This window comes from Thermobia domestica, unplaced genomic scaffold (assembly GCF_964235325.1).
Source record: "Thermobia domestica unplaced genomic scaffold, izTheDome1.hap1.1 HAP1_SCAFFOLD_514, whole genome shotgun sequence".
NCBI lineage: Eukaryota > Metazoa > Arthropoda > Insecta > Zygentoma > Lepismatidae > Thermobia > Thermobia domestica.
This window is the reverse complement of record NW_027656224.1, coordinates 85,913-104,627: the sequence shown is the minus strand read 5'-3', so window position 1 is coordinate 104,627 and position 18,715 is coordinate 85,913. Positions and strand designations below refer to the sequence as shown.

Genomic DNA, 18,715 nt, shown 5'->3' with positions numbered 1-18,715 from the left:
ATACGTTTACAAACTATTTAGAATTTTCGTACTACGAACACTTTGAGTAAACTGAATAACATATGGAGAAAATATCTGAAATGAGCTAGTTAATAAGTGGTTGAAAACCAATTTCATCATAATTAACACTTAAATTGTTTTGAAAACATAACTGTTAATATTATTTTATTTTTTCTGTTTTTGAGTAAATTGACAAGAAAATAACATTTCCTTTATAGTTTTGTTGGTTAAAAAAGAAATGGAAGAATCTTTTATGTTCTTACGTTTAGAAAAGTGAAGAAATATCTACTACTACTATTGTATAAGATTGTCCATTCTCCTTACTGTCCAATGGCACACTCCCTAAAAAAATTGATCTACTGGACTGGTTCTCAACTGGTATACCGTGGCACGCTAGTATGCCGCGAGATTCAATGTCTGTGTGCCTCAGAACCTTTGATGCAATGTGACAATGAAAGTAGGAAATAACTAAAAAGTAATTTAAACAAAAAGAACAAGAAAATTATTCCAAAAGGCTAAAAATATTTATTTTCTAGAGATATTCAAGAATAGACACTAGGAATTAATGGGTATCTGCTGTAGTGTATCTAACACTTACGTAGTGTTTCGGGGGTACACTGAACAAAGGAGACTGTGCTGTGACCAATAAAAGGTCAAAAATCCCAAGTTTACTTCAATGCGCGCTAAGCTTGCCTACGCCACAAGACTTAAGGTTGTCTCGTCTCGAAAAGATTCGTGAAAGCGATGTCTCGGCTCGGAAAGTGTACGTATTTCTTTTCTCTTGGAAGAGCTCTGTCCACACTCAAGTGTATTATGGTTTCCTACAAGACAAGGAGAGTCGAAACTGTCTTGTCTCGAACAGCTGTTGTGAAAGTAAAGTCTTGTTTTGGAAAGTGCCAGTTCTTTCCAAGAAAGTCAGTGACAAAACTTCTTTCCGTTTGATAAAATTAGTTTTGTAAGTAACTTCTGAATGGAAGGACAATTTGAGTACAGTTTTTGGTAAAATAAGAAGAATGTAATTCTCTGTACGTTGCAGCTTGGGAAACGGTGTGCGTATCACCGTTATTCCCAAAATAAATTTTACTAAACGAAAAAAAAAACTTTTGTCGCTGACTGTACAGTTAGTCGCTAAGGTAGACTATACACTATGAGATAAATCCTAAGAAATATCTTATGATTTATATTACGAAAAATGTTACTGCATATCTCGTAGGAAAACCTACCCTTTTGTGTCACATACGTGAAGATCTTTCCTGTTTCAGATCCTCCGAAGAAGTGTTAGGTCTCATAACACATACTCGGCCAGCAATATTTTCCAGTGCCTTCTGCCTTGCATGTTTGTTGCGATAGAGCATTGACTTTGTAATATATAAAAATGTATGTTCCTCGTACGCACTAATAAGTGCGCAAATAGCATCTTTGCCCCAGCTCATGATTCCTTGTTAAATATGGTGCACAGATCATATCGTATCGTGGGCAAATTGTTTATTAATTTTCCGCTGATACTTATTCCTCTAGAGCAGTGATCGCGAGCTACTAAAAGCTTGCGGGGACGTTTTCGGTAGATTGCGTTAACGCTTCGGTTGGCTAACGTTGATTCCTCCACCTGATAGGCAATAAACAAATGTAAGATTTTTTTAAAGTAAAAATTTGGTAGTAAAATTTTGGTTGGTAACTCACAGTAGGATTTAAAAACAGTACGGTAGCTCAGACTACTCTAGAATCATGAGTCAGAATCTGAAAGTGATTAACTCCTTTGCTCTATCTGAATCGAAAGCAAAAACAACCAAACTAACAAAATGAAAAGATTCGAATTTTTTTCATTAAAAAAAAAATCCTTTCTCGTAATCTTCAACTGAAAACAAAGCGATACTCTAAGTCGAAAAAATGTTGTATATATTATATCTTAGATAAAGAGCTATATAATTTAGATATACTGAATATTTGATACTGAATTCCATTGTACTGAAAGTGTATTTATTCATGAGGCGAGGTTCAGGCGTAGGCTGGTCATGAGGGAAAAATAACAATTTTTATTGCTTCCCTTGGTCAAACACAATTTGTTTTCGTGTTGTTTATATGACATTCATACCTGATGTCAGTAGCGTAGCCATGATGTGTGTTTGGGGGGGGGGCAAGTGCTGTTATAGGTACATATAGAAAAATTACAAAGAAAAAATATATAAACATAAAAATATATAAAAAATTACAAACATCAAAGTACCAAAGTACATTGTCGGACCTCTTTGGGGGGGCCCGGCCCCTCTGCCCCTCCCCCTTCCCTACTCCACTGCCTGATGTGTTAATTTCTTTCAAACATATGCACAATGTTTTGTTTGTTTCCACATATTTGAATATTGTAAATTAACTATGTGTGGAGTATGAATGGAAATATGACTTGTTCTTTCAGTTTTCTCTTCCTGTTTCCTTCTTCCATGAGTGCACTTCTTACATTGAGATTTTTACTAATCTTTCAGAAAGTATAATTTCAGTTTCTATTATTGTCATCATCATAATAGTTCGTATTGTTATTCAGTTTGTTAAGGATTTAAAGATTTAGTTGTGATATTGGATGGCAATTTACTTTATCAGAAACATCTTCAAGTAGCAATATCTAAAGCCAGAAAGAATTTAGGGAAGACCGGGGCTGGTTGTCACAACAGCAATTATTCAGTTTATAGACGACGCATGGATCTGTGACTCTCTTCGGTGACGTGTAATTATACAGAGTACATTGTGAGTTAGTTGCAGGAGGAAGACGCCAGAAGTGTTTGTATGAGACAATAAAAAGTGTTTTGTCAGTGTTCAAGTAATTTTTGAGGCTTAGATTGTGCGTCGTGTTTTGCTTTTCACCTAGGAAGCTTGGAAGTTTCAATATGGTATTATAAATGTTTGTTTATAATGCTATAATTTTAATAATTTATATTTTTTGTATCTCGTTCTATGTTCCGTGGAGGCGTACAAAAAATAAACATGGCGTGTGGGGTTGGTTGTCACGTTCTGAATAGGGTTGGCTGTTTCATGTGACTTTTTTCAGAGCACAATGACTCGGAATTTCAAAATATCAACCAACAAAGGAGAAGTCCCGCCCGATGTTACGTTACCAACAGCTAAAAGTGTTAAATTGGAAGGACGTTCAATTTAACAGGCTGCCAGAGACTTTAATGTGAATTATAGGTCTTTAGCTCAATACGTACAGAAAATCCCCGACAGTGATCTTAGTGATAAGAATCTATCGTCTCCAACAATATCCGTTGGACAAATAAAAACCATCAAGTTTTTCCAGATGCCGCAGAACAACAAATAACTCCGTACTTGCTTCGTGCCGACGATATATACTTTAGATTGAGTACAGGAGTTGTTCGTAAATGGGCATTTCAAGCTGCTGAAGCAAGTAACCCTAAAATGCCGTCTAATTGGCATGAAAATAAAATGGCTGGTACAGATTGGTTGACTGCTTTTTTGAAGATGCGTCCTAAACTAGCTCCTCGTGTACCAGAGACAACTAGTTTAGCAAGTACTGCAGCGTTCAACGGTTCAACCCCACAAATATAGAATGATTTTTTCGCAATCTTTCTGACGTCTTGAAGAGGCAGAAGTTTCTGCCGCAAGACATTTGGAATATGGATGAAAGAGGAGTAACAAGTGCAGAGACCAGACAAAGTAAACGCTCGAAGAGGATTCAAGCATGTGGGAGCCATGGTTTCGGCCGAAAGGGGAAACTTAGTAACTTTACCTAGAGCAGTTTCAGCAGTGGGAAATCATATACTACCCTTCTTCGTCTTTCCGCATATTTACTTCAATGATCATTTTATTGCACGTGGGCTTCCAGGCCTCAAGAGATGTGCTAACCCGTCTGGATGAATGACGGAATCACATTTTGTTACATTTATCCAACACTTAGTTTCTGTAATTCGATGCTGATATGAAAAACCAGTTTTGTTGCTCCTGGATAACCACCTGCCTAAGAATAGAAGGTCTTGACTTCGCAAAGAAACACGGTGCAATGATGTTATTGTTCGAGCCACATTGTTCCCACCGCCTACAGCTTTTGTACCGAACTTTGTTTGGACCACTAAAATGAATATTAAGTCTGCATGTGACTCTTGGGGATGCTCAACAAGACGATGACTATTTATGACATCCCTAAGATAATGGCTACTTCTTATCCCCTTGCTATGACATCAGCAAACGTTCAATCTGGTTTTCAGTGCACTGATATTTACCCTTATAATGAACATATTTTTTCTGAAGCCGACTTCCTTCCATTGTATGTAACTGATCGACCAGAATCACAAATGGAGTTACTTCATAATATTTACAACCAAATTGATTCTGACGTTGGATCTAATCCTGAATTTTCAACTGATGACAACCCTGACATCCAGACATATCCTACCGATCAACCTCAACCTACGAACAACTCTGAAATACATAGGCCTACCCAGAATGAGGTAATTTGGCCGAAGATAACCAGTCCAGTTGGAAGCTCTAATGATGTAGTAAGCCAACCACTACAAAATGCAGAACAGCGTAGTACAAATAATAATAAAAACACTCGCAGAAGAGAAATCGCTATCTTGACAGACACTCCAGTGAAAAGAAAATTGGAAGATGAACAGAAGAAAAGAGAGCACAAAACTAAAAGGAAAGGATTGAAATCAGACAACACTTCCAATGAACAAGGACAAAAATCCAAAGAGAGAATGGCTAAAACTTCACAACTTTCAAGAGAAAAAAAATATTTTCTGAAAATGAAAGTTCATATATAAATCTGCAGCCAATTCAGGCAGACGAGGTAGGCCTAGAAGGACAAAATCCGTACATGACAATGACATTGACTCTGAAAGTGACGAAGGAGAATGTTATTATTTAGTTTTCTACCTACGTAGGTAGAATCATAAGTTTCCCCAGAGAAGGTTCCCTAACAGCACAAGATGTGCTAAGCATTCGCCATTTAGGTGTTCTAAATTCATCTCCCACATTTGATGCATTTGTTGCTTCTTTTTCTAAGCGATTGTAGAAGCAACTAGAAGCAACAAACGCATAAACTTTATTAGATGGCAACTGTCGCCGATCATTTGAAAGTGAATATGGAAGAACCATGAAATAAAGTAAATGGACACTCGTCAATTTGTTACAAAATTATATAGCGGGTAGATTTTATCTTATCCCAAACGCTTATCGTCGAATATACGCGCTTAACGGAGCACTCTGATTAGCCAAATTCAAAAGACCTCAACAATTTATTCCTCTGCAAGCAACGTTCTCTCCATCGCCTCCGTGGCCAAGTCGGAAGAGCACGCGGCTGGTAATCCAAAGGTTGGTGATTCGTGCCTACCCTGGGATATTTTTTTTTACTTGTTTAAAGTGTTGTTTATACTCACCTTAATGTAAACACATTACTCATACAAGCGTTTTAACATTTTTGGGGGGAGTAATTTTGTGGTTCATTGACACTTATGGCATGGGGAACATACGTAGAATATTCTAGGCACGTTCTAGGCTAGAATATGTGTCAGACATGTGCCTAGGGGCGGACACAGACTGTGACTATCACTTGCCATCCATGTGATTTCTTTCTCATAAGTATATAAGGCACATACTGGACACATTCCCTTGTACCTGAGGGAACATGATAGGCATATGCCTGCTATGTAATTGTGCTGTTAGGGTTGGGTGCAATGTATTGAATGTAAAGAATATCGCACGACCAATGTGTCCATGATCAAAGATCTAGTTCTTATGTTTGCCATAACTATGAGTCCTCTATTTCTTGCGCAGGATCTGACTAATGAGCTAAATCACAGCCTTTTATTCTTATTGAAGTTACGTTAGTAGGCCTATGAGTCAAGTAACACAAGTTATTTTGTCTTTAAATTCTAATACGCGTTATTTGTCCTTTTACGAGCTGTATTATGTCTAATTCACATTTATTATTATTGTAGGCATACAATTTGCTGGTTTCTTGAAGCATATATTGTCCTAATAAAGGTTAAGCTCAATTTTAAGATCTCTAATACCTGAAACAACTGCCCTTGCACAAAGTATGTCTTTTGTATTATGTTTTATAGTTTAAAATTTCTTACGGATGAACAATTTTCTGAGTTTTCTTTGCTGCACTTTTGAAATAAATCATGTTTGTTGAAGTTAAAATTTACTGTATTTTCTATTTAAAATAGCTGGAACAACCGACCCTGTTTACTGAGACAACCAACCCAGAGACGGGGCAGGTTGTCATATACGGAAGACATTTTTCAAACATCAAAAATGCCTCTTTCGTAATAATATTTATCAATGAAAACCATGATATTGTGTGAAAGAGATACCAAAGTTAACACAGAACAATCGATACTTTCATAATTTTCTTTCCTGCGGAGTTACATTCCAAAAACCAAAAAACTGTGACAACCAGCCCCGGTCTCCCCTAGCTATGTTGAAATGGCTCTGTAGAAATGTTAAAAATATCAACACTTGTAAAATCCTTTATGTGTGTAATGTGATCACATTTGGAATATTGCACAAGTTGTCTGGAATAGTGAAACTGGATATTTTAGTGGCTTTATGGAATTAAATCAAAATGCTTTCTTATTTCGGCTACTATGGAAATTTAAAGAATTAGGAGAGAATATGAGGAAGGATTTGAAACTTAGAGTTTTGTCGGATAGGCGTTCTCTGACTTTTTGGATCAAAAGATCCAATATATTTCAATCAAATATTTTCTTGTGCGCCTTATATCTGGAGAACTACATATAGTGTAGCCAAACCAAAACTATCACTTCACTCAGTATGATATGTTTATTCCGTAGAAAATACGAAAACTCGATATAGGGGCCGTTCGAAACTTTTGTGGCCACTGATTCAAAAAAATAATTATTGGTCAAGATCTCAATCTTTTGGTGCTTTGTTTTTAGTCATTCCTAAAATTTTTGTTTTTACAAAATTCTTTATGGAGATTTTGTTTTAGAAAATTTTCAATTAATAAGTGTTCCTTTTATTTAAAAAAAAAACTAAAAATGTTCTTTTCATTACCAAGAATTTATTTACAAAATCTACCATTTGTAATAGTATTGTGATGGAAATACATTTTATTTTGTATCAGACTTGTTTCAGTAGAACTTCGATAAGGTTCGTTTTCAATTCTTTTAAAAATGCTTTAAAAATTAATACTTTTCTTCACTCGGTACTTTTTTCTAAGTATTCTCTCAGCTTGGTGTCATTTACCTGTTTTAATCTGTTTTGTGTTTTTCTTTTACAATGTTAGTAACGTCTCCTTTTTTCATTTCTCTTTTCCATTTTCTTCGTCTTTTACTTTAGATTTAGAACTGAAGTTATATTTTTGAATTGTTTGGTTTATTTGGTTTTAAATGAAATTCTGTCTTTCTTTGTAACTTGAATCTTGTGACTGAGTTTATTTTTACTCAATATGTTTTTGTCAGAACTATTTATTTCATTTCGTAGCAGAAACTATATGTCAAAAATTGATTACTTTTACTTTAATATTTTGTAAACTTCTTCAATAGTATTGTGAATGATTATGTTGTTTTTTTTTTTATTTCCTACGTGCATGCTTATTTTTTTTTTTTTTTTAGTTTGTAACAAATACTGCATGATTGCTGTTTCTATAATTACTTTTCTATACATTCTGTAATCTAATTAATATTCTGTATAACAAGATGCATTTTATACTTTAGCATGATGTTTATATCCTACTTGCATGCTCCTTATGCTTGAAAATATTATACACACACACACACACATATATATATATATATATATATATATATATATAGGGCCGTGCCGTGGAAAATCAGCGCCCGGGGCGAGAGTATACGACGGCGCCCCCATACATATATTCCAAGTATTTTTTCCTTTCTTTTGCCCCGTTTTCTCCCGATTTTTTCTCCCCCCCCCCGCGGCACGGCCCTGTATATTATATACAGGACGCAAAATTTCAAAGTTAGACGCACTCGCCAATCCAAAAATGATAGTCACCAGTATCTCTCACGTACAAGTTATGAGAGTTCCTCCTACCTCCGTCCACACAAAACCTTTGGCTTGACAAACAAAGAGATTACATCAGGGCATAAAATTTCAAAACCAGACAATTAGATTCAGGATTATCAATTTTAAATTGGATAATCCACATACCTGTAAAAAATATCTTACCTTAGGACCTCACGTTTTGGTAACACACTCTCTCTCTCTCTCTCTCTCTCTCTCTCTCTCTCTCTCTCTCTCTCTCTCTCTCTCTCTCTGCACTGAATTACCAGTTGTCGATTGCAGTTTTCGGATCAAAGTCCTTAAGTGAAGGCCCCTTGATGGTCATCCAATGTGTCAGTCTTCAGTGAATTCTTGTAGGCAGTCTTAACTCTGTTGAGGCTGCTGAAGTCTCTCTCACATGAAGCAGTACTCACAGGTAAAACTGCACAAAATATGACAATTGGAAGCAAATTTGAAAATATCGTAATGAAGTTTTCGATTGAGGCTGAGAAAGGAGGAGCAAATTACAACGTTGTGAAGACTTCACATTCCGTGTTTTCTCGCAACACAAAAATTATCTAAAATTTGTTAATGCTCATGCCCAACTGTGGATCGTAATGAATGATTTTGTCAAATTATTCACGCTTCACTGAAATCTTTGAGTTTTACGTCCCACAATTTTGCTGGCTAGGTTAAAGGAGACTGTGATGATGAGGAATGAATGAAATGGTGGAATGAAGAAAGTGGAAGGAAACGGGAGAACCGCGAGGGAACCCACACACACGGTGTTTGTCCACCACAAAGTTCACTTGGCGCGAGGCAGGGGCGGATCGCCCCCCCCCCAGAAGGGGAAACTTTCTTATTTATATATATAAATAAAACCAATCCCAAAGTTTGGAGCCCTTAAAAGTAGTAGTATGACAACCCATCGCCCCCCCAGAAGTCGGTCCTGGATCCGCCCCTGGCGCAAGCTGGAATCGAACCAGGGACTCCATGCACCAGAGGTAAACATGTAACGTTTTGTGTTAGAAACTGTATCTATTATATTCATCCGTGATTCATTTTGTGCCTAAAGTAAGATTAGTTCTTTTAGGGCAAAAGCTACGATAATTTTCTTGCAGGAGGAAAGCCACGAAATTAAAGAAGAGAGAGAGAAGAGGGAATTGTCATGGTGGGGAAAAGCCACGGAAACGTTGTCAGATGGAATCTCTTGATTAAAATAGGAACCATTTTTCAAACGGGACCACTGGCGTAATCCTATGATAATTCATTGCTTTCTATACATTACTTATAGTTTCAATACATGAATAGTTGCTGCGATTGTGATTAAGTTTTTGGATCACTGAATCTGCATGAGGAAACCTTTGTGTATATTCCTTACCGCTGCTGCAAAAATGAAATGGAATCTTTGAGTTTTACGTCCCACGGTTATGCCGGTTAGCCTAAAGGAGACGGTGATGATGAGTAATGAATAAAATAGTGGAATGAAGAAAGTGGGAGGAAACGGGAGAACCCCGACAAAACCCACGCACACGGTGTTTGTCCACCACAAAGTTCACTTGGCGGGGGCTAGGATCGAACCCGGGAATCCAAACACCAGAGGCGAACGCTCTACCACTGAGCCACCGAGGCCTCTGTTGCAAAAATGAAAACATTTCAGTTGAATGTCCCACGATCGTGTCCTTTAGTATAAGAGAGACGACGATTAAAGCAACTGAATGATGATGGAAGAATTGGTGGAATGATAAAGTTGGAGGCAACGTTGATACCACGAGAAGACCCATGGACACAATGTTGCTCACCACATACATACTTGGTCGGGGATCGAACCAGGGACCCTATCCACCAAGAGGTAGATAACCACTCTATCACTGAGCCACCACACCATTTCCCCATGTTCCTTACCATTTTCGGAATGCTACTTGTAGACCTACAGACGGATGAATGTAATCATTTTTTTGATTTCCCATATTTACACATATATTTTGAAAGTCCTAAAAAGTTTTTAAAAAAAGTAAAATAGCTCAATTTACTGTAGGCCTTTAGGATTTACTAGTCATTTTGCTTAACACTATTAGCTATTATTCACAGATAAAAATCACATTCGCCATTTTAGGCGAAATACGATTGCTAATTCTGGCTATCTATTGACACACTGACTGTGTTTCATCATCAAAAATTCACATCGTAGCCCCATTCACTGTTATACGACTGTCTGTTGCTAAAGGGCTGTGAGTTTATTACAGACAGTGGCGTATTTACGATTTTGTTTCAGAGGGGGTTACAAACTTTATTCCTATAAATGTGAAAATTATGCAAGATATTTCATTTACTTTAATATAATAAATAAAATTTCGAGGGGCTTAAGCCCAGAAGCCCCCTTAAATACGCCACTGATTAGATATGTTCACATTTTTAACTTACACACACAGGCGGCTCATAGAGAATTACGCCGGTAAACATTAAAAAAAAAAAAAAAAAAAAAAAAGTAGTTTGAAAAAGTGTACAAAGCATTGTATGCAATAATTAATACATTACATAACCTCAGTTTCAAGCTACAAAAATTAAATTTTTATTATTGTGGCTTTCTTCACGACCTGCGTCTGCTGATATTCATTTTGAGGTACGACTTCATTACTCGTTCTAACAAATAATTAATATGTTTATAATTATTTCCTCAAAGTACGAGTACTTATTTCTTGTATGTCATTTCTTGTGCATTTAAAATAATTTGTTATTCGAGTAGCTACTAAAATACAACATGTACTGTACTTATGACAATTATTGTAATTGGAATGTTCTCTATGAACGTACCGGTCGCTAGCAGTACAACTTTACTTCCACCGTTTTCCAATAGATGGCTTTAGTGGTAATGATAATGAAAAGAAACAGATGAAGACGTTATACAATAAGCTTGGGAATTTGTCAACATAACCAGGGATAAAAGTAGATCTCAAAAGGAAGGGGATGCATGACGTCACGTCGTTCCCGGTGCCTATCTTCGCTCGAGGGACGCCATAGATATTTTTGGAAGTGGGGTAACGGCATACCTCGGCGTTCCCCCTCACTTTTTACCCCTGAACATAACTACATCGAAACATTAGTCGATTTGTATCCGCATTGTAAAGGTATTCTGGATTGAAAATTTCAGTTTACGAGCCAAATTCTCGTTATTTGCGGGATTTCTTCATTATGAAAAAATTTACGGTTGAGACTCATCAAATGCTCTCCGGTACTTATGGCGAGACCGTTATTAGTGAAAGAACGTTTAGTGAGTAGTTCCAACATTTCAAGAACAGTAATTTTGACATCGAAGACCGGCATGGTGGTGGAAGAGAGGTTTTCAAAAATGTAAAATTGGAGGCATTACTTCTTGAAGTAGGGCGAACATGCGTCCAGTTTTAGCGGTGTGTCCCGGCCGCTCCGTCAGTAGATGGGAAAAGTGTCTTATTTGTCCCGTTTTATGCAAGTGAAAGTAGTAAATAAACCCACTGGGCATTATGCGGAATTGTTCTAACGCGTGATTAGTGCCATACTAAAGAGTTCGACTTACATATTTTCCTGCAGTAGTCAGGCCTTTAGTATGACGCTAATCATACGTCAAAACGACTCTGCATAAGGCCCAGTACCTCTTCTCCTTGTAAAGGTATTAATAATAACAAGGAGGCAAGAATTGAACTGAAACTCCCTACATTCAACATGATCTATAGTTCGCAGTACTGCTCGAAAGGCAGCAGAGGTTTTAGCAGTTACTTGTTTGTTGAACAAATTTCAAAGTCTGTCCTTTTTCGTAAGTATCAAATTATTTGACCGCGCCCTGTAGCAAAGAGAGAGAGAGAGAAACGAGGGGAGAAAAGCTTTGATACCAGGACGCTGATAAGAGCAAAAGTATGCCTAAAAGTTCAGGGTTGCTAGTTTAGGACCAGTTGCAATCCTATCCACATTCTTTTCACCTCTAGCCACTTTATAGTCAATTTTCATATTCATTCTTACGTGTCTAAAAATATAGTCACTATAAGTAAATTGTATGTAGGTAGATAAAATTTAATTGCGATTTTTTTTAACGCTAAATTTCTTAGGGCATGGCGAGAGATGCTGGCAATTTGGCACTTGGCAAGGGAGGGTGTTGGCAACACCGCAAAAGTCAGTATAATACAATATAAATGTATTAGGTACTGCTAAGGTAAACAATGACTAATTTACGCACTGACCTGTTTCTCATTTGTCATGATTTTTAAAAAGCCGGAACCTGTCCCGTTTTCAGCTGAAAATTTTATGGTCACTGTCTTGAAATTCTCGGGCAGGAAGAATTGGCAGAATCATAAGTGACTCACAAAGAAATTCAAAACACCTCCAAAAGCCATAGGAATGATTCAGAAGAAAAAAAAATGGGTGCCGTATGAGTTGAAGTCGAGATATGTTGAACGGCGTTTGTTTCCTTGCGAACAGCTGCTTGAAATTGAAAGGCAAAGACGAAAGGAATTTCTGCAATGCATTGTGTCTGGGGACAAAAAAGTTCATTACGATAACCCCAAGAGCAGAAAATCATTGGGACGTCCTAGCCTTGCTTCCGCGTCGACGGCTAAACCAGGTCGGTGTAGTGTATAATGAGATTCTGAAACCGACTGAAACAATCACAGGCAATGCCAAGCATTGAAAGACAAACGGCTGTAATACGAGAGACACGATAAAGTGATTGTGCACCATGACAATGCTCGACCACATATTGCAAAGTCGATCGAACCATAATTGAAAACGTTGAAATCGAAAGTTCTGTCTTACCCACCGAAGTCTCTCTAAACATTGCACCATCTGACTATCACTTGTTTCGATCAATGGGACACAGCCTGGCTGACCAGCACTTTCGTTCTTATAAAGAAGTCAAAACTTGGATCGATATCTGGTTCGCCTCAAAGGATGAGCAGTTTTTACGACGCGGGATTCGTACGTTGCCCGAAAGGTGGAAGAAAGTAGTGGGCAGCGATGGACAATATTTTAAATCGTAAATGTGTAAGCAATTTCTTTAAATAAAACCTCGAATGTCGAAAAAAAAAAAAAAAACGGCGGAAGCAAAGTTGTACACCTAATATTATATATATTCTTCCATATAATTAGAGTTTAACGACCCGGCGGGAGCTCATGTGGTTCGGATTCCACGTTAATCAGTAGGTCCACGTCTCATATAGCCTCGCTGCTGAACGGGACGATAAACTCAAAATCAACTCAATTAGAGTTTAACGAAAAGTGTCCAGCGATATATACCAATTGATAATAGATCTAATCGAATTGAATAAAATGAAGAAAATGATGAGTTGTAAGAACTCATGCTGAGTTTTCAAAAATAAAATGAAATGAAATCTTTCGGTTGAACCTCACATGACTGTGCCCTTTAGGCTAAGGGAGACGACGACAAAGGCAAATGAATGATGGAAGACTTGGTGGAATGAGAATCTTGGAGGAAACGGGAGTATCCTGAGAAAACCCAGCGCATCCCTCGCTCAAAAGAAATAGTAGAGGAGTCCGGAGTTCGTTGTGACAGACAAGAGAACTTGCTTTTTAAATTAAATTTTATTGAATTTCGGAACTTTTTGTAAAAAATTGTTCAAAATATCATTAGATATTATTAAAGTTGGATTGTGCCATTTCCAATGAAACAGTTACAGTATATCACTCCAAAAATCCCATGCTCACAACCTGTGCCCTGAAACCAGGGGCGGATCCACGGGGGCGATCGCCCCCCGCTAGAAGAGGAAACTTCCTTATTTATATATAAATGAAACCCATCCTAGAGTTTGGAGCCCTTAAAAGTAGCTCTAACTAGCAATATTACAATCCACCGCCTCCCACAGAAGTCTGTCCTGGATCCCCCCCTGCCTAAAACGGCCTGTGGGCACCCCTGCTTTCATCCAACAATTTCGTTCCTATAGATTTATATACTTTTTCAATCACATCCCTCACTTTATGAATTTGAAATTGTTCATAATTCATCCATTCACTAAATAAATAAAGCAGTACAGTTTTCAGGTTTTATTTTTTCCTTATTAGATACGGTACAGTTACAGACCTAATAATAATAATAATGCTGACAACATAAAAACAATCAAAAACAGCATTTTACACTCTATCGTAGTAGTTTATGTAAAAATATATATATACATAAGACACATATATTACTAGGATTAATTGTTCATACATAAGCACTCTTGTATAATGTATACATATAGTCTTTTAAAATATATATATATTTTGCATGTGGATTTTTAATTCCACATTTTTGTTTCGTTCTTTGTCGAGCTACTTTGCTCGAGCATACATATTTATATATATTAGTCTTATCACAGAGTTTATTTGTACGTTTCAAATTCGTTGTTGTCAACTTGCCGAATAATTTTTTGAATTTGGGAATACCAAGCACAGAATACCACTTCCTGTAAAGATGGAAAACAAAGTATATATGTTAGTTATTCTCTTGATGGTAAAACAATATTCTTTTTTGTAAATGAGTAACATTTACAATGTGAACATAATTTTTTTGGTTCCTTAATTGACATAACAATCAATGATACGTTTTATGTTTCATAGTCGATGGGAGTTTGCCAACTGTAATTTACACTATGTACGCATATTACTGAGCCTATAGTGTATAATTAGTACTTATCAGGCCCGCAACTAGAGGGGGGCCTGGCCCCTCTAAACTTTTCATGGCCCCTCCAGACCTCAATACAAAATGCTATTATTAATACAAAAATATCATTTTAGATATTTATAAGAGAATTTTTAATGACTTGGCCCCCCTATCTTATTCATGGCCCCCCAAACTTCTGTGTCTGGTTGCGGGCCTGGTACTTATATAGGTACTAAGTGAGTCTAACGTAGCCTCATAGTTGTTTCAGCATTAGTTCACATTTTAGATTTTTTTTTCAAACAGTAATTCCAAATAGGTATTCTATAACGTTGATCTACGTTTTAGAAATGTTACAAGCTATTTCCTCATATGTCGGTTTAGATTTTTATTATTAGACCTATTAATTACAGAAATTGCAAATAATTTAAATTAAGAGCGAGGAAGGTGGGTCGTAAAGCAATATTAGAAATGTGAAAATATGAAGCAAGTATCCACAGCATGGCAAGGAGCTTTAAGTATTCTGCTCCTAACTTTACGCCTATCACATAAGTAATAAATTTGAAAGCACAGGTTCGGTAGTTACTTTACCCCCGATATCTGGTCTTCGTAAGACTTCTATGACTGGAGATTATCAGATGAAAGTGACTAACGTTTGTCAACAGTTCAAAAACATATATACCCACGTCCTGCTATCGCTTACGGCTGCTGTACATGATCCCTTCAAAGGCGATCCTAATTGCCGTTTGCAATTCTGCGAACTGATGCGTGACCAAGTTTGGAGCAAGAACTTTTTGATAAGATCGTACGTGCTTCAAATTGTCAGGCCACGTGAACAGGCACAAGTGCGTGTGCTGTGCAGTTAATAATCCTTGTGTTACCATCATTTCCTAAGTGAACCAGCCTAACATCATAGTGTGGTGTGCGATGTCCAGTGAAGGCGTTGTCGAATCAGTTTTCTTTGATGAAACTATGGATTGGGCAAATTGTCTACAAATGTTTCGTGACGAAGCAGTGCCATAACTCAGTACAAGAGTTAACTTCTCCGAACTGTTCTTTTCACCAAGACAGAGCATCTCTCCATTATGCTTTAGCAATAAAAAAAAATCTACCTTAACCAGATCTTTCTACAGCGTTGGTTCGGAAGTAGCTGCATCAAATGGGCACTACGTTCACTTTACCTAACACCAATGGATTTCTTTTGAGGGGTTTAGGAAGAAACAACTTTTACGAGAGAAATCCCCATACAGTGGATGATTTTTTTAAAAAATATCTCAGAAACATATATTGAAACTGATGCAGATACGATTTTGTGACGTATTGTAGGCCTATACCATAATATTGTGGAAATGTTCAAAGTATGCTGCAATGTTGAAGGTCAATTTGAGCACTTAGGAGATTACACTGTATTAAAAAAAAAAAGTAAAGTATTAAGTGAATATACATAGACAGTACTCAACAAATATGGCTGTAACAAATATCTATAAATGTGTCATGCACTGCACAATTATAAAAAGTGTAATTCTATTTTTGGCTCTTTCCGTATAACTACAGGTGTATTGTGACACTTCTTTGGCGGAGCATCAGCGCGTACGAATTATTGTCCTGGTGATGAAGATTTGTTAACTGACATTTTTTGATTCTTAATTCGGACGCAACACACGGGAGAGCTTCAGCTGTCAAATGTTGTCTAACTTGCTGCGACTCATAACCTAAAATTTGGGATTTGGTCTACTAACGCCATTTCGTCTCAAAATTTACTGTATATACCGTGTATACAGGGTGTTTCAAAACAACACCGACAACGTTTGGGAGGTGATTCCTGACACCAAAATAAAACAAAAAGTATAGACGAACCTGGATGCACAAATGCTTCCTTTCGGAGTTATAGGCTGCCGAAAACGTGAAAAAATGAACTTTTAAAGGTAAATAGCTCCAATACTATAGGACCTACCCTAGTCGGGTCAAGACTTCATTTAAGAACTAGTATGTGCCCTATCCAAATATCCATGTTTCAGAATCTTGCGGTACTTCTGCAACAGGTTTTACAAAGGTAGTTGGTGAGCACTTCAAATTATATGTCCTTAGTGAAATTCGCTCTATAAAAATTGTTGCGTGAGTACTTTTATATCAGGCCTCATTTCAAACCAGTCTTCGCAAAGTGTTCATGGGTAACGATTAGTGATGAGTCTGTCAAGGAAAAAAAATGTGGAGGATAGATAATTCTAAAATGGAAATTTGCGTCACTGATTTCATCTAAAACAATCAATAGGCTGTGTATGTGATATCAAATATTGCAAACTAAAACACAACTTTCGTTGCATTGACAAACTGATTTGAAATGAGCCCACAGAGGTCTTTTTTTTTTCTTTCGATTACTTCGTTTGAAAGTGTAGTTTAGGCTTGGAAAAAATGTTTACAGTTATGATCATCAAGTTTAGTACGTTATTATGATTATTTAAAAAAAAAACATTCTGGTATTTTTCTTACTCTTCACCACTTCTCGATTTTGATGTCTGTTTTATTTATCCAACAAAATTGTCAATAGGAAAAGAAAACCTAGCTGATATGCTTTTAGTGCAAACCCAAATTTGCGTTTTGGTGAAGACCAGAATTGAGAGAATTGAAGAAGCAGTTAAAGGTAGTGAACTGATGTCTAAAAAGCCAAATAATAATGGTACTGATACACTATGGACTGATCACAGGATCTCCCAGTGGAAGTATGGCATATGGACAATGATATTGCCTGGATTTAAAAAATGAAATGAAATCTCTCAGTTTGACGTCCGACGATTTTATGCCCTTTAGACTAAGGTAAACAATGATAAAGACAAGCTAATGATGATGGAAGAATTGGTGGAATGAGAAAGTGGAGGACACGAGAGTAGCTCGAGAAAACCCACGGTCACGATGCTGTCCACCACAAACTTAGTTGGCCGAGAATCGAACGAGGGACTTCACACACCAGACTATTACTGTGCCACCGTACGCCCCTGCCTGGATATCATATGGATAAAGGAATTCCTCATATCTTCCTTTTTGAATTTGTTTCTTTTGCTTAATATGTTTTTCAAAATATTTTGTCTTCAGTCTTGTGTCCCTCTGCATATTTTATAAATTTGACAATTATTAATTACAAGAAGCTTGGTTGCATTAATATCATGAATTGGTTTTATTCAACTTACCTATAAGCATGGCTCCAAATAAAAACATAGGGACGATGCAATTTAAGTCAATAAGGAAACCAAATACCACGTTCCCTAGTAACGCTCCACCTCGTCCAAAGATCAGAGAGAGTGCCACTGCCATTACCCTGAAACAAAGTGCAATATGAACATAGTACGTATATACTAGTAGTAGCGTACTCAGAAATTCGTCAGGCTCTCAAGTTCCTGTAATATCAGATGTTTGTGTATAAACAGCGTACCCCTAATTGCATTTCTTCGAAGACAATGTTAATGGGCATTCTTTCCTGGAGATGCTTAGTGGTGATTGGTGCCTCAACTGGAAGAAAATGGTATCAAAGACACTGTTGTGATACAGCAGGATGGAGCACCAGCGCACACTTCGCGATTCACGTGCGCAATTACCTGAATCAGACGTTTCCTGGCCGCTGGATTGGAAGAGGTTGTGCATCTTCAACAGTTACCTTTGCCTGGCCTCCAAGAAGTTCCGATCTGACGACACAAAACAATGCTCTCTGGGGTTTCATAAAGCAACAAGTAAAAAACGCTCAATATTACACAACGCAGGAATTATGAGTAGCTGTGGAACACGCCTTCCCCCTCGTGACTTCGGAGTATCTACGTAAAACATCTGCGAGAACTTGGCGCAGAATTCAGCTGTGTTACGACATGGATGGTGATTGTACCTATGTTTATGACTCATAAGACTTCAAGGTAACTTGTTCTATCATAACATTCTACCATAAATAACACTATACTGTTGAAACTAAAGGGGGTAATTCCATTTCCGAACCACCCTCTATATACCGCTTTATCGCTAATCTACATGAAGCACCACTAACACTCACTTAAATGAAAATAAGTTTGTAATTACTTACATATGAAACGAAATGAAATCTTTCAGTTTTACGTCTCACAGTTATGC

The 18,715-nt window shown here is 37.2% G+C and overlaps 1 protein-coding gene across 1 annotated transcript in view; it reads right to left on the bottom strand.

Moving 5' to 3' along the window:
* Positions 1 to 14,056: 14,056 nt before the first annotated feature.
* The window catches only part of LOC145676997 (synaptic vesicle glycoprotein 2C-like), a 41,482-nt gene continuing 36,823 nt past the window's right edge, over positions 14,057 to 18,715 (bottom strand). Inside the window, exons 10-11 of the mRNA XM_081747715.1 lie at positions 17,791 to 17,918; positions 14,057 to 14,411 (exon numbers count right to left, since the gene is read on the bottom strand). Of these exons, the coding sequence (XP_081603841.1) occupies positions 14,356 to 14,411; positions 17,791 to 17,918 (184 nt within the window). The 3' untranslated portion in view covers positions 14,057 to 14,355. The remainder of the gene's footprint in view (positions 14,412 to 17,790; positions 17,919 to 18,715) is intronic.